Source organism: Hypomesus transpacificus, chromosome 16 (assembly GCF_021917145.1).
Source record: "Hypomesus transpacificus isolate Combined female chromosome 16, fHypTra1, whole genome shotgun sequence".
Lineage (NCBI taxonomy): Eukaryota > Metazoa > Chordata > Actinopteri > Osmeriformes > Osmeridae > Hypomesus > Hypomesus transpacificus.
Window position 1 is genome coordinate 3,155,851 of NC_061075.1, and position 23,440 is coordinate 3,179,290.

The window sequence follows — 23,440 nt, forward strand, 5'->3', positions numbered from 1 at the left end:
ACCAACGAGAGGCATTTTAATGTTTGTCGTTGCAGCACCGGAATGTAAGAAATATGGAGACGTGAGGAATGTCTAAAAGATGCGGAAGCCTTGATCAATGACTGAGTTCATCAGTGAGTCGTAAACGAGGACAATTACCTACAATGCTGGGTCCGCACAATCTTTAGCAACGCAGGGTGTTTCTGAAGGGGAGCCAGGGTCCAGCTGAGGAACAGATTACATTGCGGGATTTGCCTCGAGGTTCCAATGGAATACAGTCCTTATCACTAACGTTCTCACCACAGTACAGGTACAGATCCCGCTTGGACACGACATAATTGATTTGGAGAAAATTACGATGTTCATTCTTTCATAAACTCTGACAGAGATGCACATCCCCTGTAACTATTATTTCATTGCACTTTATGCGATTTTGGGGGTGTATAACAAAGGGCTCATTGTTGGAGACTGTACTATGATGAACAATGAACACTGTGATTTGATGATTGTATAAGCAGATTCTCGGTATTATTAGGCCGGCTGAAAGGAAGTATTGCATGTGATTAAATACGTATCTTGGCGGGACATTCACAAGACAAATAAAGTACGCTGGCTACATTTGTAGTCCTTTTAAGCATACAATAGATGCCTCTTTCATTACCTCAATGGATACAATACCCTATATAACACCAAATATATAAAATTGTATAAATCACATAACTAATAGACAATAGTGAAAATGATAAATGGTCAAATTTGTATTTGTAATTACCTGTATTCACAATCTTCTACTAATCTAAAATTATTATTATTTTCATTCATCTTCTTGACGTTTAATCATCACTGTTATTTGCATAAACGAGGAGTAGAAGACGTATTTTTCCTAATTAGCTTGATATGCCTTGAAGAGACTGATAGGTGAATGATTTTATTCAGAACGAACAGTGGTCCGCGCGCTTTACGCACGCAGCCACACTCTGCTCACACTGCAGGTTTTGTAAGCGGACGACACCACGCAACTTTAAGACACGATTTATATCAAGCCTCTTCAGTTTCTCCCTTCTGTCCCGCTGAAAACACGATCTTGAACGTGACTTTGTTACAGGAATGGGCGATGGGATGCGCTGCGGCTCTGCAATGACGAGGCTGTGGGTTTATGTCTGGCTTGTGAGCATCACCTGGCGTCTGAGGTAAGATGCGAACTTCCATTGCATATTTCCCGTAGGCGTCGGGAAAACCAGACTATTTATGGACTATATTCATATCTTACGTAAAAGCAGGATTATATTATATCGTATTTTGGCTTCTTTAAGCAGGCTCATCTCAATGTTGGAAAGAGATATCTTAAACGTTAAAAAAGTTCCTGCTGTTATTCTTCTTTAATCATACAGCTTCTCTCAGATGTCAACTGGAACTCCCAAAGAGGCAGAACTTAATGACAACATTACCATTTTTACCCGAATCCTTGACGGACTGCTGGACGGCTATGACAACAGACTCCGCCCCGGTCTGGGAGGTAAGCAGGCGGCGCACACCTCCTCTCACCTTGCTCCACCTCTCCACGTGTGCATTGGAGTGCACACGTATTATAATACATTAAAAGGTGCTTTTTATTATATATATATTTATTTATTTTTTTTGGGGGGGGGCAGAGGGCGGGTATAGTTTGCACAGTGTACGATCGTTCACAGTTTTTATACAGTAAAATTGTTCACATTGACATTTATGTTAAGAGATGTACACTGTGTCCGTGAAGCTTGTATGACTATTATCATAAGTACCCCCCCCCCCCAGCCCTCACCTACACTCTTCATGAAGGAAACAATGCAGTCTATTGTCACGAGTCCTCCATTCATCCAGGCCGGGACAATCTTGTATTCATACACACTGAGGTGGGCAGCAGACAAAGAATCATGATCACAGTAATTGTTTGGTCCTGAGAGTGAATCAATGACTCTGCCGGCACACTGAATCACTGCCACTACAGAGTACTGCCTGGAAGCAGGAATGCTGGTGACCTTGACAAGCTTGTCTTTTCACTAGAGCAGCCTTCGTTGTTCTCAGCGGACTAAGGCCAGTGAAAGCGAGAGAAGCGTTTGAATATCTTACTGAACCGGTCTGTTACTGAACAGAATTTGACCACCTTGGGAGAGATTGTCATTTGCTGTGTAATTAATGGAATTAACCCTTGTCCAGAAAATGCATATTTAATATCATGTGGTTTCAGCCGCGCTAATCTGCTATGTAACTATCTTTGTTTTAATCCTTTAAACAAATTTAGATTGGAGCCATTAACAGATTTAATATGTTGAGTGCATTTGTAAGTCAATTATACCATGGAACTGCGTTTACAGTACAACACAAAACAAAGAATAAAGGTCAAAGGTCGGGTGCTCCCCTCACCCACTGTGCTGTGTTTGCTTCCTGCTGTGCAGAGAAGGTGACTGAGATCAAGACAAACATCTTCGTCACCAGCTTTGGACCAGTCTCAGACACTGAGATGGTAAGGCCTTCTTTAGGATGTCCACTCACTGTAAACACACGTGTCCTACAGTACTAGCACAGTACAGTTCATTCATTCACTGATCATTCACAGTTCACTGATTTATATATCGTTTATCATGACCAGTTTCTGATTGGAGTGAGCATTTGAATTTGAAAAAAAAAACCCGTCTTCTTTCTTTAGGATCTTCGAAACGAAAAAAGCACTCGCCCCATTTGTAAGGGTCATCCATATGATCGATGGACTCAGTCCTACTCCTGTCCTGGTTCTTGGCCCATGGCCAGGCTAATATTACCCATTCTGGTTCCTGTTGTCTGTTTTGGTTCCTGGCCCGTGGCCAGGCTAATAGCACGGCTCTTCTTCTCTGCAGGAGTACACCATCGACGTCTTTTTCCGCCAGAGCTGGAAAGACGAGCGCCTGTGCTTCAAGGGGCCCATGGAGATGCTCCCTCTGAACAACCTGCTGGCCAGCAACATCTGGACGCCCGACACCTTCTTCCTCAACGGCAAGAAGTCCATCGCCCACAACATGACCACGCCCAACAAGCTGCTGCGTCTGAAGGACGACGGCACGCTGCTCTACACCATGAGGTGAGCGACGGACTCGCCGTCTGACGCGCCGCGGTGGCGTTCGTACGCTGTATATCTAGGCGCTCTCTCCCTCTCTCGTGAGCCCGAGTGAGCAGTCTGCTCATTTATTAGTCATGGATATCAGGCAGATGATCAAACACCCCGCTGACTCGTGGTAGGAAAAGGTTGGAAACAAAAGAGTGTGAATGCTCAAAAAAAAGAAACAAAAAGAATGCCTAATCTCTGCATCTTGTGCCACTTTAATCCACATTTGCATATTCGAGTCATTTAGTTGACATTTTCCTCTGAAGCAATGCACAAATAGGGCATGTAGAAAGTACAGTGGAAGATCAAGGATCTGAAGGACTTGGTTCCACCCAGTATTTCAGTAATTAAGGAGGCGTATCGGTTTAAAGGGGTCTTGGCACGGGGCTGAACTCAGTAAAAGCAGAGTGTGAGAGAGAAGATCGCCCCTGGGGACTGACTGAATGAGTACACACCACTAGCTCTCCCACCCAGCACTGCAGCTCCGACGGCCCGTCAAGCGCTCCTTTCCCCTGCAAGCGGGTCACGTGACCTTGCGGGCGGGGGAGTCCATGTTTGCCTGACCCAGTCCTCCGAGGCAGACGACTGGGACGGTGGAGGGGCTGGAGGCTTCTTTGTGCAGAGTTTTCTCCTCCTCCTCCTCCTCTTTTCCCTCTTTCCTCTCCTTCTCTGACCACGCTCCCTCCATCTCGTATCTGCTCCATTTACCACACTGCCGGAGCAGAAAGACACTGGCATGGAGGAGAGGGAGGAAAAAAACCCCGGGCTCCTTTTGCTGTAGCTAGCTTTCTTCCATCTTTACTGCCATTCCCCCACCCAGCCACCCACAGCTCCAGCAGTCTCTGGTCTCTATAGGAACAGTCAATGATTCTGTTTCGGGGTTTTAAGGGAGAGACAGGGAGGGGAGCTTGTAAGTTAACTCCTTGTCCTGACTGTATGCTCCTCATTAGTACACACACACACACACGAGCGCGCGCGTACAATCTCCCTTTCTTTCTCCCTGTCACCTCAAAGACATTCAGCTCTGCTGGATTGTGCTAGTCCGTGTGGCAAGCTGCTCTTGTGGACATGTCCTCACAGGTCACGGAAAGATAGATGTATGATAGCTATTAGTTAGCCAAAGCACAGAACCACACAGCTAAAGTAGGGGTTGTCTATTTACTAATGCTGTAATATACAGTGCCCTCCAAAAGTATTGGAACAGTGAGGCGAATTCCTTTATTTTTGCTGTAGACTGAAAACATTTGGGCTTGACATCAAATAATGAACGTGAGACCAGAGATCAACGTTTCAGCTTTTATTTCCAGGTATTTACATCAGGATCTGATGCACAACTAAGAAAATATCACATTTTGTTTGAATCCACCCATTTGTCATGTGATCAAAAGTATTGGAACAGATATACTTAAAACATATTTAAGTGAATAAGACTTAATATTTAGTTGCAAATCCTTTGCTTTCAATAACTGCAGCAAGTCTGTGACCCATTGACGTCACCAAACCTTTGCATTCTTCCTTTTTGATGCTTTCCCAGGCTTTCACTGCAGCCTCTTTCAGTTGTTGTTTGTTTTGTGGGGTTCCTCCCTTCAGTCTCCTCTTAAGCAGGTAAAATGCATGCTCTATAGGGTTTAAGTCTGGAGATTGACTTGGCCAGTCTAATACCTTCCATTTCTTGCCCCTGATGAACTCCTTTGTTGTTTTGGCAGTGTGTTTTGGGTCGTTATCTTGCTGCATGATGAAGGCTCTGCCAATCAGTTTGGTTGCATCTTTCCTTAAATTGGCAGACAAAATGTTTCTGTAGACTTCCAAGTTCATTTTGCTGCTGCCATCATGTGTTACATCCTCAATGAAGATTAATGAGCCCGTCCCAGAAGAAGCCATGCAAGCCCAAGCCATGACATTACCTCCACCGTGTTTCACAGATGAGCTTGTGTGTTTGGGATCATGAGCAGTTCCTTTCTTTCTCCAAACTTTAGCCTTTCCATCACTTTGGTAAAAGTTAATCTTTGTCTCATCAGTCCATAAAACTTTGTCCCAGAATTTTTGAGGTTCATCTCTGTACTTTTTGGCAAATTCCAGCCTGGCCTTCCTATTCTTCTTGCTAATGAGTGGTTTGCATCTTCTGGTGTAGCCCTTGTACTTTTGTTCATGAAGTCTTCTGCGAACAGTAGATAGTGATACCTTCACTCCTGCCATCTGGAGGTTGTTGCTGATCTCACTAACAGTTGTTTTAGGGTCTTTCTTTACAGCTCTCACAATGTTTCTGTCATCAACTGCTGATGTTTTCCTTGGTCTACCTGTTCGACGTCTGTTACTTAGTACACCAGTAGTTTTCTTCTTCTTCAGGACATTCCAAATGGTTGTACTGGCTATGGCCAATGTTTCTGCAATGGCTCTGATTGATTTTCCATCTTCTCTAAGACTCACAATTGCTTGTTTTTCACCCAAAGACAGCGCTCCGGTTTTCATGTTGTTTTTACCTCTGAATACAGTCTGCATAGACAAAACCTATCTTACCCAATCTGAACCTGAGTGTAGACATTCAGTGGTATTTATTGATTGAATAATGTATGTAATAGGACACACCTGGGCAACAAAACACACCTGTCAGTCATATGTTCCAATACTTTTGCTCACGTGACAAATGGGTGGGTTCGAACAAAAAGGTGATATTTTCTAATTTGTGCATCAGATCCTGATGTAAATACCTGGAAATAAAAGCTGAAACGTTGATCTCTGGTTTCACATTCATCGTTTGATGTCAAGCCCAAATGTTTTCAGTCTACAGCAAAAATAAAGGAATTGGCCTCACTGTTCCAATACTTTTGGAGGGCACTGTACTTAATGTCAGTTGACAAAGAAAATCATTTTTGCTTTTGATACAACCCCAGACACAGTTCCCAAAGAAAGCATTCAAGACTACATGTGCTTCATTTGTAATGATGAGAAGCGGGAATGGATTCCTAACTGCTTCCAGTGGAATCATTTTGACTGATAGCCAAACTACAAATCAAATATTAATGCTAAAATCCGGCAATGGATGTGGACATATTATGTGAACCATGACCATTGATCTCTCATAGTCCGACTTTCAGCCATCTAGCCATGCTACATTTGCTTACACTATTGGCCATTAGAGCCAGTTTACAACAAGCTCTTAATGCACTTCTGTAGCCGGAACCAGAGTATTAAAGGACTCATTTATGCATGCCTTACCCTTCTACAGTGGCTGTACAAATAAGAAGTGCAGAACCCAATTTAGCTACTGTGCCATAAAATGCCTCTCAGACTGAATTCCTTATTACATCAATACTGTACAGTTCCACTGTATGAATCTTCAGTCTTTTTCAATAAAGAGCACAGTAGTGCCTGTTTGAAGTCTAACCCAACGTTCATGTTTTTACAAGCATAATGAGACAAACAACAGACAACAATTGTGCTAATACTGTTTGTGTGTGACTATTCACACTGTGTGCATGTTTGCCAAATTAAGAAATGTCATCATATTGATGCTTTGTGAAATGTTTGTCTGTTGCGGTAATGTTTGCAGTTAGAAAAGCTTTGAGTGAAGTTTTTTCAATCTGAGTGATACATTCAGGAGCCCATTTGTCTGTCTTGGCTTCTCAAATTAAAGTCTTTCAGCGCTTGTGAAGTATTTACCGAGACCAAGAGGTTTACGTGAGGATGTTAGTCATCGTCACAAACATGCCAGAAGGCCTGGAGGCTGCTGGGGTATATGGATTATCAGGGTATTGTGTTCTTTGTGTGTGGCCTTGCTAATGACATGCCTCTCTTGCGCTCAGCCGAGCATTGATCTGAGATCTGAACATCAGTAGAACGGACACTTTCTTTCCCTAACGTTGTTAACATCGACAGTACAATCAGTGGCCGTAAATGGAAGCTGGTTGGCTTTGTGAGAAAAATAATTGACTTGGAAATGAAAGATCGCTGTTTGAAAGCCATATGGACACACACACACGTATGCGTTCCCTTGACAAAAACCGATGATAAAATGCTCAAAACGGGGTCGGCTTTACAATCATGTATTTTCACTAACTTTAAAGTTTGAGATATTATTCTGTCCCTAATTTAATTAGAAAACAATTGAGTTGTGAGTGCGTTGCCTACTTCCGGAGGCACATGCTTGTAATAACTACGACTGGCCACCAGAGGGAGGCATTACACCAACGGATGTGAATTACCTCAGTTTTCATTTGTCACCAGAGGGCAGTATAATACCAGTTTGAGAATACCTATTAGGGCAGGGGTTCCCAATCCTGGTCCTCGGGCCTCCCTGCCCTGCATGTTTTAGATGTTTCCTTGCTCCAACACACCTGATTCAAATGAATGGGTTGTTATATAGTTATGCAGAAACCTGCTAACGACCATTCATTTGAATCAGGTGTGTTGGAGCAAGGAAACATCTAAAACATGCAGGGCAGGGAGGCCCGAGGACCCGGATTGGGAACCCCTGCTATAGGGTATAGAGATTAAACCTGTAAAATAACACATTGATTTGTTTGTTAAACTACTTATTAAAGATGTTATGTGTGTGTGGCTAGACATGTGACATGTTTGTACATGTGAGTGTCTGAAAGAGAGAGCTGGTGAAACAGAGGGAGAAAGATTGGAAAACAATTATTGAGAGAGAGAGAGAGAGAGAAAGAGAGAGAGAGAGAGAGAGAGAGAGAGAGAGAGAGAGAGAAAAGAGTGAGAAAGAGACGATTTGCTTGAAAGCATGTGGTACACTCCCTCTACAGCAGATGGCGCTCTTGCTCTACATGTGGTTTGACTATGGGCAGAACAACGGCCACATTCAAAACCATGAATACACTATTATCACTGACAATAATTATGTTATTAACTATACAACTGATGAATTTTGAACAGTAATTGATTATCATTGATAAATGAATATGCCTACGAATATACTCCCTGCATGCGCGTTCCTTTAAGAATAATAAGTTTATATAAAAATAAACTCTTCGTGTTGTTTGAGAAATATGTATTCAGATTGTAATTGTGAACATAATGAGTCGACAGATACTCAGATGGGTTTGTGAATGTTGTTGTTTTGTCAGACTGACCATCTCGGCTGAGTGTCCCATGCAGCTGGAGGACTTCCCCATGGACGCTCACGCCTGTCCGCTCAAGTTCGGAAGCTGTGAGTACTGGATTCTCCAAAACTAATCTTAATGCATTTCGTAGAACTCTTTGAACGAAAAATATTTTTAAATGATAAAGATTTAGGAGATTAGGATTTGAAGAACTCAAATAATTACATCGCAGGCCACCGGCGGTACTTTTGTAATTAAGACCATCTAAAGACAAGACTCACAAATGTTCTCTGGTTTTGGGGGTTACCGTGACAACGTAATACGAACCAGGAAGTAATGCCTGGTTACAGACTTGAATCGGTAACAGAGAACAAATACAAACAAAAGTATTTCAGTGTACCTAAGGTTCATTTGATTTGCACCATTCTTAATAGGGCCGATGGACTGATTTCATTTCAGCAGGGTCAAGTGCACCCAAGTCCATCTCATGATAGTTTCGGCAAACAGTAATTGTCATGCAAAATCAGCCTCCAAGAAGGTGTGTAGTTAGCAGAGAGGAAGGTAGGTACGGTCGACAGTTCCTCCCTCGTACATGGTTGCTGGGGCAATGGAGGGGTTACCATGACACCCTACTCGAGATGAAGTCATTAGTCAACCTGTCAGATGTACAGAAGGGGGATCTGACTTGACCAGTCATCCAAGTCTTGATGTGGGACATTCTTCTGGACAGACACACACACACACAAGTACATAACACACACACACACAGATGCAGACACACACACGATGCACACACACACAAACACACGCATGCCTCCACCAAGACTCTGAATTAGCACCATGCAAATTTGTAATAGTCTCACACTTAGTCATGTGCCTGCATTAGCAGCTACGCTAGCGGCCTCTAAGCCAGTTAGGCTGCCTCACAGTGAACCTCCCAGGGCAGAACTGGACAGGAATATCTTGGGGCTTCCTGTCGTAGCAGATTAAGATTAGCGCCTGGAGGCCTTCCCTGCAGCCATGGTACTGGGGGTTATTTCAGGACTGGCTTTGGGAGGATCTCACGCTCCCCTGGCCCTCACCACAGAGCTCCTTCATAGGCCTCACCACAGAGCTCATTTATGGGCCTCACCACAGAGCTCCTTCGTGGGCCTCATCACAGAGCTCCTTCATGGGCCTCACCACAGAGCTCCTTCATGGGCCTCACCACAGAGCTCCTTCATGGGCCTCACCACAGAGCTCCTTCACGGGCGTGGCCAAGCTCCTTCAGGGGCCTCACCACAGAGCTCCATCATAGACCCAACAGAAGGTTTCTGGCTCCAGAGCTCAGGTGTCCTGAGGATGAGTTGTTTTAGAAAGCGGGCAGAGTCACACTGATTGCAGTGAATCTTGGAGGTGAGCCCCTCCCCCTCCTCAAGGTTGTCATGGAGATTAGCAGGAAGCTGCTGGGATGATAGGGGATCAGGAAGCAACACACACACACAGGACATTAACTGTACTTTTCAGAAACCCACCCCCTACGCCTACCCCTTAATGCTTAGACCACAGCTACCTCTTCTTAGTGGCATTTCACTGCAAGAGATTATTGGTACCAATCCTCCCTTTGTGTCACTTTTGGATGAAAGCATCTGCTAAATGAATTCATGATGATGATAAATCACTGCTTCCACCTGATTGGTGGAATTGGCAGGTGGATGGTACAGTTGTACTTCCTACACTCATGAGGGTTGTCATTCGGGGGAATCGGGACTCGACCTCTCACCCACATTTTGTCCAGAGGAGATTTGACACAAAAGCGTAGGTCTAAGGACACCTCCCTCATAAATCACTGTCTCCACAATCAGCGGAGCAGTAGCTGTGCCCTTTGTCGTCGTGTGGCGACAAAATGGCAGGTCGTGTCTTCGTTTAGCATTTGCTGCCAAAGGGACGTTTGCACCCGCGACCTATTGATCTGCAGCCGGACGCTCTAACCACTGAGCTAAACCTGTAAGCCAGAGAGGTTTCCGTGGTCGCGCAGGCTCCATTAACGTCGGCTAATCCCCTGGGTCCTAATGCCCCCCTGCTCGCTGATGATCAGATGCCATGCAGAACCTGTGTTATCTTGCGGTACTTTAATCACCTCGCAGAGCTTTGCTCTCTGCTCCTCATCACCCCAGCCCCTCTGTTCTTGCTCCCTCTCTCTCTCCCTCTCTCTCTCTCTCTCTCTCTCTCTCTCTCTCTCTCTCTCTGTTCCTCTCTCTCTCTCTCTGTTCCTCTCTCTCTCTCTCTCTCTCTCTCTCTCTCTCTCTCTCTCTCTCTCTCTCTCTCTCTCTCTCTCTCTCTCTCTCTGACCCTTCTTTTCCCATCCTCTGTTACAGTAATGATCATAACAAGGTATTAATTTAGCAGACACGTTTGTCCACACCGAGGGACAGCACGGGGGGGTTCTTAAACCTTCAACCTCTTGATCTCGAGTGCTCTAACCACTGAGCTACGCCCAGCACCCTGTTTTCAGACGCCACTCAGAAAATATCACACGCAAGCCTACTGGCTCCCCACTCGTCCCCTGTCTCTATGGAAACGATTGTCATCCCTCTAAGGACAATTTGTATCTCTCCCATTATCCCGCTATCAGGTACATCCAAAACACAGTCACCATCAGCCCCTGCCACGCTAATATGCAACAATGGCACATTAACTGAACTAATACAAGGTTTGAACACGCGCTAGACCGCAGCATATTTCGCTGGCACCAGAGGACAGAACAAGAGAGAGGCAGAATGAAAGGAATAATAACCGGAGGGCGGATATAGTAAAACACTGACAGAGATCATAAACATTAGTTAATGGTTGAGGAGGTACATATACGTGTTTACCGTTTCTATGCTGCACTCAGAACATGGTATTACCCCAGGCAGTCTGTAAAATGAATAGCCCCTACATGCCCTCAGCAAGCAAACACAGGACACGGATAAATGAAATCGGTCAATTTCAGAAAGTAAAGATAAAACACCATCTTCTGGATTATGTGTAGTTATTTAGCTGTAGATAATTGATACCGTCGCTCAGTTGTGCATTAAGCCCCAGAACTAAGCTTTGCTGTGGGATTGAAAGTGGACGGAAACCTCCCATATTCCCATGGTAACTATCAAGTACCTTCTCTACACATCGATATACACATGAAAGGCTTTAGCAGCCTTTGAGCTCGGCCTCCGAAATGTACTAGTTATACCACAGCAATGTACATTACATCCTTCCCATATTATAACGTAAAAATGTAATAAAATAGCAGACTGTTTTATCCAAAGCGACATACAATCCACAGGGGTTTGGATCTCTTAATTCCCAGTCAAGTGCTCTAACCACTGAGCTATACCCTCCCTCGAGGCCTTAATGGACATCGAAGACCAATCAACCTAAGTATGTTCTCAGGTTAGCCCTCCCTGTCCATTCCACCCCCAGGACAGTGTAAGCACATTGAGAAAGATTTCCCATCCTCCCTCTTTGCCGCCCCTATTTAACCCTGCACCTGCCCGGTCAGGGCACACATTTAAGCCAGTGATTTTTCTCAGCTGTAAACATTGCTATCTCCACCCCAATATTGCTGCCTCCAGGCTCCTCGCACACGCAGGAGGGAGTACATTTTATGGGGGGGGGGGGGGGGGGCTGGAATGCAAATGTTAATGGTTTTTCAGACCCCGTCTCTCTGGAACGGCAGCTTAAACAGATCCGTGCCCCCCCCCCCTCACTCAGACCTGTGGCGGGGGAAAAAAAAACCCCGGTAATCCAAGACCTCTATGTCGAGAAGAGCCACTTGCCCTTCGAAGCGAAATGCACCCCCTCATTCTGATTTACAATACAGATTACAGCCCCATGCTAAATCTTGTCCTCGATAAATCATGTCAGGTACAGAGTGGGGGAGTGACCTGTGGCCTGACTTGGTTAATTTAACCCTGCTGGAAGGTGTCCCAGCAAGAGGATGAGGGGGGGGGGGGGGGGGCGTTCAGGAGGGGGGCCGCCGTGTAATCCCTGAGTTAAGAGGGAGGGATTTTCAGGTGGGACGTCAAAGCGTGGGCGCGAAGCCGCTGGCACGCTGGGATCCTTATGTGGACATCGTGGGTCCGTTTGATGTGAGCCAGCAGGCGCACCCACGTCCGGGGTTATTTAAGGGAAGTAGAGAGGAGGAGGGGGCAGAGGGGGAACGGAGACTCGTTAATGACGGGTGATTGTGCGTGCATATCCCGCGGCATACCTCCAATGATTTAGAACCCCATCAAGAATGATCATGGCCGCAAAATGACGATGTCTTCGAACCATAAAGAAAGTGAAGACAGATTTGGAATTAGCAGTCCACAAATTGCCTCTGATTGGAGAGCAGACACCTGCTTTTTAGCTGGCCTTCTCGTTCTGAGGCAGTCGAGGGCTCTCCAGTTCACCTGAGGAGAGATCGGTCTGTGTGTCATTTTCTGCCACAAGTAGATTACACGACGCAGGTTTGCTTGTCTAAATGTTCAGCCTCCTCCAGCTGTCTAGACATCTGGTCTGGAACTCTCCCCGCGTTGCCACTTCCCTTATAAAAGAACATGATTGAGTCGAAAATTTCAATCTCTGCCAGTGTGTGTTCTTTGCAGTGCCATCGTGATGGTGCAATTCCCATTTTCCCTCGCCATGTACTTCGTGGCTGTAAAACACTCCCTTTCAAACACGACACCCCGTATATGTTGAATTCCCTTTCTGTGTGGGACTTAAAAGGGAATGAATCTAAATGCGCTCTCAGTCCTGGACAGTGAGGATGCAGCTTCTCCAGCTATGCTGTGATTCTGGACCCAGACACATCGGCTCTCTCGTTAAGCTGTAGGCATGGAGGGGTGAGGAGATGAGAGTGGCGACACTGCCACCGAAAATATCTGTCCCCGACCCCTTCTCCCTTACACACACACACACACACACACACACACACATGGTAGCATACCAGGTTTATGCTTTCTAGGGAACAGGCTAGAGACAGCTCAAGGAAATACAGATACAGACCCATTTGTCTTCCAGCACCATGTGAAATACACACACACGCACGCACATAGACAAAGACATACACACAGTAAGGCACACACACATACACACACACAAATAGCCTCAAACATCCCCTCCGATGCAACTGTAAGACTAAAATGATTTATTCTTTGTAATACAGAGATCAACATTTAAGCACTGCAATACACTTGTACTTGTGCTACAGCCTGTGCTATCGCTATACAAGCAACTGAAAGGGTATAGCCAATGTCTTTTATGTCATTAGAACTACAACTCTCCTACACCCTTTTTCTGGTATGGAGTTTAGTGAGTGTGGTTCACTAGTTGATTGTCTGGATCCTTGTTCACTAGTTGTATGTATGATCCTTGTTCACTCGTTGGATGTCTGTATCCTTGTTGACTCGTTGGATGTCTGTATCCTTGTTCACTCGTTGGATGTATGTATCCTTGTTCACTAGTTGGATGTTTGTATCCTTATTCACTAGTTGGATGTCTGTATCCTTGTTCACTAGTTGGATGTCTTTATTCCTGTTCACTAGTTCGATGTATTTATCCTTGTTCGCTAGTTGGATGTCTGTATCCATGTTCACAAGTTGGATGTCTGTATCCTTGTTCACTAGTTGGATGTCTGTATCCCTGTTCAGTAGTTGGATGTATTTATCCTTGTTCACTAGTTGGATGTCTGTATCCTTGTTCACTAGTTGGATGTATTTATCCTTATTCACTAGTTGAATATCTGTATCCTTGTTCACTAGTTTGATGTGTGTATCCTTCTTCACGTCTGTATCCTTGTTCACTTGTTGGATGTTTTTATCCATGTTCACTCGTTGGATGTCTGTATCCATGTTCACTCGTTGGATGTCTGTATCCTTGTTCACTCGTTGGATGTCTGTATCCTTCTTCACTAGTTGGATGTCTGCATGCTTGTTCACTCGTTGGATGTCTGAATCCTTGTTTACTAGTTGGAAGTCTGTATCCATGTTTACTCGTTGGATATCTGTATCCTTGTTCACTCGTTGGATGTCTCTATCCTTGTTCACTCGTTGGATGTCTGTATCCTTGTTTGCTCCTTAGAGGTCTGGCATGGTTACGTGCTCTCAGAGCCAGCACACACCTCCAGGACACACTGCAATCCAATTAGGCTTAGTTTCCACAGCCCCTGGAAGGTTTACTGTACCTGCAGACCCGCCACTGTCCTAGGACTGCGCCATGTCATGCTCAACCTCCCTCCCCGCCTTCCGAATGTAAATCGAAACTATTCTTTTGTGCACTGTAAGTGCTCGAAAGAGGATCTATACCACGAGGCACGTGTCATCGAGCCTGGTTCTTCGGGAAGGTGTGCGGAGCGTTACAGATCAGAGAAGGGAGGCTGATGGTCCTTGTCACTGTAACCCGTGCTGTTATTGGACGTAGCCCGGATGCTGCGGTGTAGTGCAGCTGGTCCCTCTTCCATCTCAGCTCCTGTGCTCTGATCCAGATTAGCGCTCCTATCTCCTCTCCACATGCCTGATGGCAGGAGGACAGGGGGACTGCTAACTTATATTATTGCACAGATTAGGGCTGAAATATGACTCCTCGGGAACAATATAAGAAGGGCCAGCGTGAGCGGGGTAGAAATCTCCCGTGCAGACAGGAAGGAGAGCCTCTGGGTTGCGTCGGCTGTTTATCTGCTGTCGTCCGATGGAATGGAAGCAGAGCTCAAGGTACTTCCTGTAGACTGAGGCGGGGCAGGAAGTCAGATATCTGCGTTTGCGATACGCACCGCTAGTTATCTTTTCTCAGAGGGAAAATAATCACCCGTGGCAGAGCCATGTTTAGGCCTTTCCTTGGCTTATGAAACAGTGTTTGCATTTGCATGCACATACGCGTGCACACACACACGCACACACACACACACGTAGTACTAGTATTGTAAGATTTGAAGTTAAACGCATGGGGTACTCAGAGACATGCTTATCACAACCTCTACACAAGGAACAGGAGTCTTAGATGCACTGCCAGGGCCTTGAGACAGGAGCCGGGAGGAGGAGCAAGGAGGAGGAGCAGGGAGGAGGAGCAGGAGAAGGGAGCAGGAGCCGGGAGGAGGAGCCGAGAGGAGGAGTAGGGAGAAGGAGCAGGGAGGAGGAGCAGGGAGGAGGAGCAGGGAGGAGGAGCAGGAGAAGGGAGCAGGAGCCGGGAGGAGGAGCCGAGAGGAGGAGTAGGGAGAAAGAGCAGGGAGGAGGAGCAGGGAGGAGGAGCAGGGAGGAGGAGCCGGGAGGAGGAGTAGGGAGGAGGAGCAGGGGAAGGGAGCCGGAGCCGGGAGGAGGAGAGAGAAGCAGAGAGGAGGAAAAGGATGCAAAGAGAAGCAGAGATGGGAGAAGAGGAGAGCGGAGCAGAGGAGAGAGACGAGCGGAGAGAAGCAGAGACAATGGCCGGTGCACCTAGACTGAGATAATCCCACAGTTTAGGCGCCTGGAGCCAGTGTTGGGAGCTGTGGACGGCAGTACACTTGAGCACAAGGATTAATACAACACTGAGAGATTGGATGCTGTAATGTAGCAGAAGCAGGAAAAGAGAGAGAGAGAGGGGGGGGGGGGGGGGGGGGGGAGAGGAAGAGAGGGAGAGGGAGAAGAAGTGAGAGTGAATGGAAGAAAGAGGGAGACAGAGAGAGAGGGGGTGAGAGAAGGACATAGGGAGAGGAGCAGAGAGGCAGAGGTTGAGAGATAGGGAGAGAGGGCGATAACGACGGAGAGACAGTGACAGAAAGTAGCAGAGAACGAGATATGAAGGGGGGTGAGATTTTTCCAGCACAGGTGTGTACGTGTGTGTGTGTGTGTGTGCATATGTGTGGCTCCTCTGTGACGTCTTGTAGACCCCAGCCTGACGGTCATCGACCGTGACCTCTAAGGGGGTCGCCATAAGCACTGTGCACACCAAGTGTGTGTACCATGTAGGCTGAGGCCCTACCACAGTGGCCTGGGTTCTAATCCGACCTGGGCCCTTAGCAGGATGTCTTCTACTCTCTCTCCCGGCCTTTTCTGTCCAATAAAGCATGCAAAATGCCAAAAATATACATCTTTAAAAAAACGTATAGGTGTTTATATACATATATATATACTTGATGGCACATTGTCGAATTAGACCATGAGCCTCATAGGCCTCTAATGATCTATTGGCTCCAAATACAGGAAGTGATGACCCCTGCGCCATGGCACCTTACCCAATATACTTGAATATACTCTGGATACTTCATCTCTGTTTCTGCCAGCTTTAAAAGTCCTGACATTTTAATCACACCCTTCCCTTTATCATTTGGTTATTTTGGTACTTGGATAGATCCATTAGGCACCAACAAAAGCATGATCATTAATGTTTACTGTATTTTCGGCATTGTGCTCACATTTCTCATTGTTTTGTTAGAATTACTTGTATTCCAGGCATTAATTAAACACATTTGTCTATGTACCGCGGAGGTCAACCCTGCCACAAAAAGGATTGTGTGATTTCTGTCAATATACCCAGAAATTAAGACAGCTAGTTTTAACATTATCTAAATGAGATTCTGGAAAGAAGACCTGAGCATGAACAACATCCTTGATTCCGTCCCATACCCTCACAGCTCAGGGACCAGAATGACTTCCTGGTTAGACTAAGGTTCCTGTTTCCTGTTCCCAGACGCATATCCTGTCTCGGAGGTGGTCTACACGTGGACTCAGGGAGCCGCCAAGTCTGTGGTGGTGGCGGAGGAGGGCTCCAGGCTCAACCAGTACCACCTCATTGGTCAGACCGCTGGGACAGAGGATATCTACACCAGCCGAGGTACAGTTACTTATATTTAACACACCTGAACACACCTGCTGTTGAACGCATCTCAACACACACGAATATACCTGAACACACATGCTGCTAAAGGCATCTCAACACACACGAATACACCTGAACACACCTGCTGCTGAACGTATCTCAAGACACACGAATACACCTGAACACACCTGCTGCTGAATGCATCTCAACACACACAAATACACCTGAACACACCTGCTGCTCAACACGCCTAAACACACCTGTTGATAAACACACCTGAACATTTCTGCTGTTGAAAACACCTGAACACACCTAAGCACATCTGCTGCTGAACGCCCTGAAAACACATGAATCCACCTGCTAAACAGGCCTTGGGATAAACACACACACCCACCCCCACACACACACACAAACCACACAAACATATTCACAGATACATTGTCACACCTGATTTCGTAACTGCCATTTCTCATACGGGCCCTCTCCCACCTTCGCTACCAGAAATGAACACTTGAAAGCTGAGCTGTGTTTGTGCGGTGTGTGTTAGGGGGACTTCCGTAACGGCCCTGTTGGTTGACACCCACAGCTGCAGTGTGAGAAGATTGTCTTTTTTTTTCTTTTTTAAATCAAGCCGGACAGAGACAATAAAACGAATTGCAAGGATTTGAGAGCACCTCACACACATGACCAGCTGTCTGTGGACCAGGAAGAGAGAGAGAGAGAGAGAGAGAGAGAGAGAGGGTGAGAGAGAGAGAGGGAGAGAGAGAGAGAGAGAGAGAGAGAGAGAGAGAGAGAGAGAGAGAGAGAGAGAGAGAGAGAGAGAGAGAGAGAGAGAGAGAGAGAGAAAACACTTATCCCCGAACTACTGGGTAGGCAGGGTTAATCTGCATGCAGTCCCATTGCTTGTGCTTTTACTGAATGACGTCAGCGTTGTGTGATTGGCTGTTCTGACAGACATGTAGGGTTTGGAGATGGTAGTGATAGGGAGGTGGCATCTGGGTTCTCTTGTTATGTAAAAAGGTAAAGAGGTATGATAATACACTTTACTGTCGTTGGTAGGTAGGTGATTATGGGCTGTCCTTGGTGTCCGGTGCTGGTTGGGGCCCTGTCGACCCTGTATTGGACTGGGAGGAAGGTTTTGGGCCGGGCCGTTCCTTAGGCCTTTGGCAGTTCTGTCAGCCTTGCTTGCCTTTCAGCATCATCTTTCAGGTGAAGGTTTCAGAGTTGATGTGGAAGCCTGAGGCGGCAGGCTCTGTTGAGGTCTCTCTGAGGTGTCACCGTGATTGAAACACAGACACAGGCTGTCCTGGTGTTCACTCTAGGGTCTTAGTGGATATTCTCTCTCTCTCTCTCCCTCTCTCTCTCTCTCTCTCTCTCTCTCTCTCTCTCTCTCTCTATAACTTTCCCCATCTCTCTCTGCCTCTTTGTGTATCTCCAGATTAACTCTTTCTCCAGCAGACTAGCAAAGGGTGGAAGGGGAGGGGCAAAGGTGAGGGCTAGGCTTCAATTATGAGCTCTAATCTGAGGTGCAAACCCTCTTTGCAGTCAGGAATAGCTCACCCCAGGGACAGGGAGTCTTTAAGAACGCTTACTTGACCCGTTTAATCCAGGACGGTGACAGTGAAAACCGTTTTTTCATGTCTAGATTAAAGGAGCTGGAAAAATAATAATAGTTCCTCGCTCGTGAAAGGGTCAAGTCACTCAGTGCCTTCCGCCGAAGGCTCCCCCACTGTCATTATAACCTGGCTTTGTTTTTTTTGGTATTATCTGCTGGCTCTCAGCCGTGAAGACAGCTTCAACCGGCACCCCCCCCCCCTTCCTCCCAGGGCAGTTGACATTTACCCACCCTCATGACCCTGTCACACACAGCCCCAACTTACCCCCCCCCAAACCCTCCCAGCACAGGAAGTGAAGAACACCGCCGTACTCACCAGTTCACCAGCATTGCAGCGTTGTTTTCTGCAATGAAAGGCAGCTCGCCATAAACACTCCAGAACCCCAGCAGTAAAGTCCACCAGCAACGCATGTTGGCTCAGTCTAGGTTCCCATCCAGCGGCCAGTACGGAAGGCAAAAAGCAGCCAGCGGGGATTCCCCGGTTCTCCCACCGCACAGCAGGGGTTGCAGGGTGTCAGTCATCGGAGCTGAGGCGACGGAAGGGACGCTCTAGATGAGGACATTGTGCCTGGGTAACCCTCCCCCAAATTGTCTGTGGAGATTGTCCAAACTCGTCGTTCCCCCCCCCCTGCCGGACACACTCAGCCCCCAACCTGCTCTGTCATCTAGGCACCTTTCCTGGAATATCTGCCTGGAAAGGGTGTGTTCGGGTCCGGGTCTCTCCGGGCGTGCCTCTGGGTGTCGCCTGGATGTGCTTGATCCTGGTCAGTGGGTGTGCCTGTTCTGGCGTTTTCATCCAGGGAAGCCTGAGTGTCCGGTATGGAGAGTAGCCAGGCCTGACAGTGTGGGATAGACTGTGTGCACGGAGACAGTGAGAGAGAGAGAGAGAGAGAGAGAGAGAGAGAGAGAGAGAGAGAGAGAGAGAGAGGGGGGACTACGGGATGCAGATTGTGACAGGGGATTAGTGGGACACAAAAATCCGATTTTGCCAGGAGAAAGCAGCAGTCATCCTCTCTCTCTCTCTCTCTCTGTCTCTCTCTCTCTCTCTCTCTCTGCCAGGAGAAAGCAGCAGTTGTCTGTGCCTCTCCCATGGTTTATGAGATTCTCTCCACTGGATGTTTTGATGCAATCTTCAATTGGTTAAAAGAATACCTCGTAATGTTTTTATCCATCAACATTTTTTTTAATAATGTTTAACCCCATGATGTCTCATTGAAAATATCAAAGTGTACTGTCATGGTGAATTTATTTCATAATTATTTAATTATTATTGTTGCTCCCTTAAGAACTGTGGATGTTATTTTTAATTAATTTTACCCATACTTCTATTCATAGGCTGCAGAGACACCTAGAACAGCAGTAATCGCAGATTACCAATTTGTACACATTTATATTTGCTTGGATTAGTGACACATACAGTAAGCACAGCTGTCCATAAAGTGTACCTCTTTATACCTCTCCCTCTCTGTAAGCGTGGAGAGATGAGAATGGTGATGATGTCATTCTAGCCTCAGTGATTTATAGTTTGTTGTTCCTCTCCCCTCTCACTTCTCTTTTCCTTCTCCCTTTCTTCCCTATGCCCCACCTCCCTCCCCCTCTCATGCTCCTACAGGTCAGTACACAGTGATGATGGCCCACTTCTACCTGAAGAGGAAGATTGGCTACTTTGTCATCCAGACGTACATGCCTTGCTTCATGACCGTAATCCTGTCCCAGGTGTCCTTCTGGCTCAATCGCGAGTCTGTGCCCGCCAGAACCGTCTTTGGTCAGTGTGACAGCTCCCGACACACACACATAGAACACTTCTCTCTGTGTGTCTGTGTGTGTGTGTGTGTGTTTGGGGTTTGTGTGTCAGAGCAAGCGGTGTGTGTACATGTTTATGTAAATATTTGTGTATGTGTTTTGGGGAGTTTGTGTGTCAGCGTATGCATATTTATAGAAATATTTGTGTGTATTTTGGGGGATTGTGTGGCTGTGTATGTGTGTGTGTGTCTGTGTTTGAGGAGGGAGGCTTCAGAAGTGAATTTGCTAAGTCATGTGCCCTCCAGATATATACGTAATAATGTTTACCACCTTTAGCTCAAATACTTGTCCTTACCCCCACCCTAATTAATTTCTGCATCAATATTTCCCATTAAAATGGAAATTAGATTTGGCCGCTGTGGATGAACAAAATGACTTTGTAATCTGCACTCATGACTGTAATCCACGCTTCTTGCATTCACTTCAGTCTAATAACAGTACAGAACCCCCCCCCCCACCCCCTCCTCCAACACCATCAGCCTCCTCTACCCCACGCTACCCACAAACACACAAATATCTATAAACACACAGGCTAATGTGCATACACTCACTCTGTCCCTCTCTCTGTCCCTCACTCTGTCCCTCTCTCTGTCCCTCTCTCTGTCCCTCTCTCTTTCCCTCTCTCTGTCCCTCACTCTGTCCCTCTCTCTGTCCCTCACTCTGTCCCTCTCTCTGTCCCTCTCTCTGTCCCTCACTCTGTCCCTCTCTCTGTCCCTCTCTCTGTCCCTCTGTCTGTCCCTCTCTCTGTCCCTCTTTCTGTCCCTCTCTCTGTCCCTCACTCTGTCCCTCTCTCTGTCCCTCTCTCTGTCCCTCACTCTGTCCCTCACTCTGTCCCTCTCTCTGTCCCTCTTTCTGTCCCTCTCTCTGTCCCTCTGTCTGTCCCTCTCTCTGTCCCTCTGTCTGTCCCTCTGTCTGTCCCTCTCTCTGTCCCTCTGTCTGTCCCTCTCTCTGTCCCTCTGTCTGTCCCTCTCTCTGTCCCTCTCTCTGTCCCTCTGTCTGTCCCTCTCTCTGTCCCTCTCTCTGTCCCTCACTCTGTCCCTCTCTCTGTCCCTCTCTCTGTCCCTCACTCTGTCCCTCTCTCTGTCCCTCTCTCTGTCCCTCTCTCTGTCCCTCTGTCTGTCCCTCTTTCTGTCCCTCTGTCTGTCCCTCACTCTGTCCCTCTGTCTGTCCCTCTCTCTGTCCCTCACTCTGTCCCTCTGTCTGTCCCTCTCTCTGTCCCTCTTTCTGTCCCTCACTCTGTCCCTCTCTCTGGCCCTCTTTCTGTCCCTCACTCTGTCCCTCTGTCTGTCCCTCACTCTGTCCCTCTTTCTGTCCCTCACTCTGTCCCTCTCTCTGTCCCTCTTTCTGTCCCTCACTCTGTCCCTCTCTCTGGCCCTTCCACAGGAGTCACGACCGTGCTCACCATGACCACCCTCAGCATCAGCGCCCGTAACTCCCTCCCCAAGGTGGCCTACGCTACCGCCATGGACTGGTTCATCGCCGTCTGCTACGCCTTCGTGTTCTCCGCCCTCATCGAGTTTGCCACCGTCAATTACTTCACCAAGAGAAGCTGGGCCTGGGACGGGAAGAAGGCTCTGGAAGCCCAGCAGCCGAAGGTGTGTTGTGTGTGCGTGTGTTTGTGTGTGTGCGTCTGTTGTTGTATATGGGAATATCACACCTACTCCTCGTTCAGCCTGCAAATGAAGTGTCTAACAAGTCTGGGAATATACAAAGCAACCTCATGATTAACTGAGCTTCTGTGAACTCCGCTGTCACAATTAGCCGTCAACTCAATATTGTCAGCGCCGGACTCGTTCACGAGTTGAGACTCAACATGACACATGATGAGGAAGTGAGTGGTGAGCCAGCCATGCCGGGCATGTGACACACAGCTGGATCCATGACAGCTGGAGATCTCAGTTTCCTGACATGGGGCCAAGTCACTATCACCCAAATTGATCCACATAGTCCAAGGCTTGGTCTGTGTGTGTGTGTGTTTGTGTGTTGGTGTTTGTTTGCGGATGGGTAAAATACTCCCAATGTTGTGAATTTTCATTTGCTCAGTGGCACTAATGACATAATTCGACCGCCAAAACTCTAAACCGTGTGTTTGTCCTCTTGTCCTCCACAGAAAAAGGACCCCATGGCTCTATCTAAGAAGCCAAACAACGCGTGTTCGTCGGGGGTGAACTACACGCCCAACATCAGCAAGGACAGCTCCATCTCCACCATCTCCAACAGCACAGCCGTCCAACTCAAACCCGCCGAGACCAAGGCACCGGATCCTAAAAAGACTTACAACAGCGTGAGCAAGATTGACAAGATGTCCAGGATCGTTTTCCCGGTTCTCTTTGGAACATTTAACCTGGTCTACTGGGCCACGTATCTTAACAGGGAGCCCGTGATTAAAGGAGCAGATTCTCCAACATAAGGCCCCTTGGCATCCTCCCCGTTCCCCCCCCCCCCCCCCAACGTCAGCCATATTGTTTGATGAACTGGAACGCGATCGACAACAAAGCCAAGCTCTCAATCCTTACTCTGTCATTGATGAGGGGAGTTTTTCTTCGTTTCCATCGCACTGCATTACAGTACTGTACATTGCATGATCATAGCTGTAGAAACGTTTTTGCCATGTCTGCCTTGACTTTCTACTGTATGATAATCTGCTACTTTCTTAACAGATGCGTTCAATTACTTCATGACACGCCTCTAGTAATCCAGTCATTGGGCCTTTCTTTCGGACACCAATTCTGACAAGGAACATTTAGCATTTGGCATTAACATTTAGGTTTTTTGTTTTTCTCATAGGGTTGAGATAGTTTGTGTTGAAAAGTACAGCAAGGCCAAATGCTATGCAAAACTACTGATATTTTTACTGTGTTGTGACCTATTACTCAGAACCTGCTTCTAACCTTTGAATCTCTCGCTTTTTGACAAATGGGTCTGAAACATTCTAGTTTCAGCCTCGGCCCAAGCACACAGGACTGTGTTTTCTCGTTAAAAGCAGAAGAATAGCCATGATAAATGTGTTGCCTTCAGAGTGTTAACTCGTCACGAATGCACTGAAATTTCTTGCAATTCCTTTAAAAAAACTTA

The 23,440-nt window shown here is 46.8% G+C and overlaps 1 protein-coding gene across 1 annotated transcript; it reads left to right on the forward strand.

Annotated features, from left to right (window-relative positions):
• The first annotated feature begins 260 nt into the window (after positions 1-260).
• LOC124478528 (gamma-aminobutyric acid receptor subunit alpha-5-like) lies at positions 261-22,775 on the forward strand. Its single transcript, XM_047036786.1, has 10 exons — positions 261-289; positions 1,085-1,169; positions 1,371-1,495; positions 2,415-2,482; positions 2,853-3,073; positions 8,179-8,261; positions 16,819-16,962; positions 20,175-20,327; positions 21,749-21,960; positions 22,476-22,775. The coding sequence occupies exons 2-10, from the start codon at positions 1,087-1,089 to the stop codon at positions 22,773-22,775; spliced, it is 1,389 nt and encodes a 462-aa protein (XP_046892742.1). The 5' UTR covers positions 261-289; positions 1,085-1,086.
• Positions 22,776-23,440: the final 665 nt, after the last annotated feature.

Excerpts from the sequence above, each read along its gene's own strand:
- LOC124478528 (XM_047036786.1), top strand. The coding sequence starts at position 1,087 with ATGGGCGATGGGATGCGCTGCGGCTCTGCAATGACGAGGCTGTGGGTT. Across the intron at positions 8,262-16,818 it reads TCCGCTCAAGTTCGGAAGCT|ACGCATATCCTGTCTCGGAG; the intron begins GTGAGTACTGGA and ends TCCTGTTCCCAG. Across the intron at positions 20,328-21,748 it reads GCCCGCCAGAACCGTCTTTG|GAGTCACGACCGTGCTCACC; the intron begins GTCAGTGTGACA and ends GCCCTTCCACAG.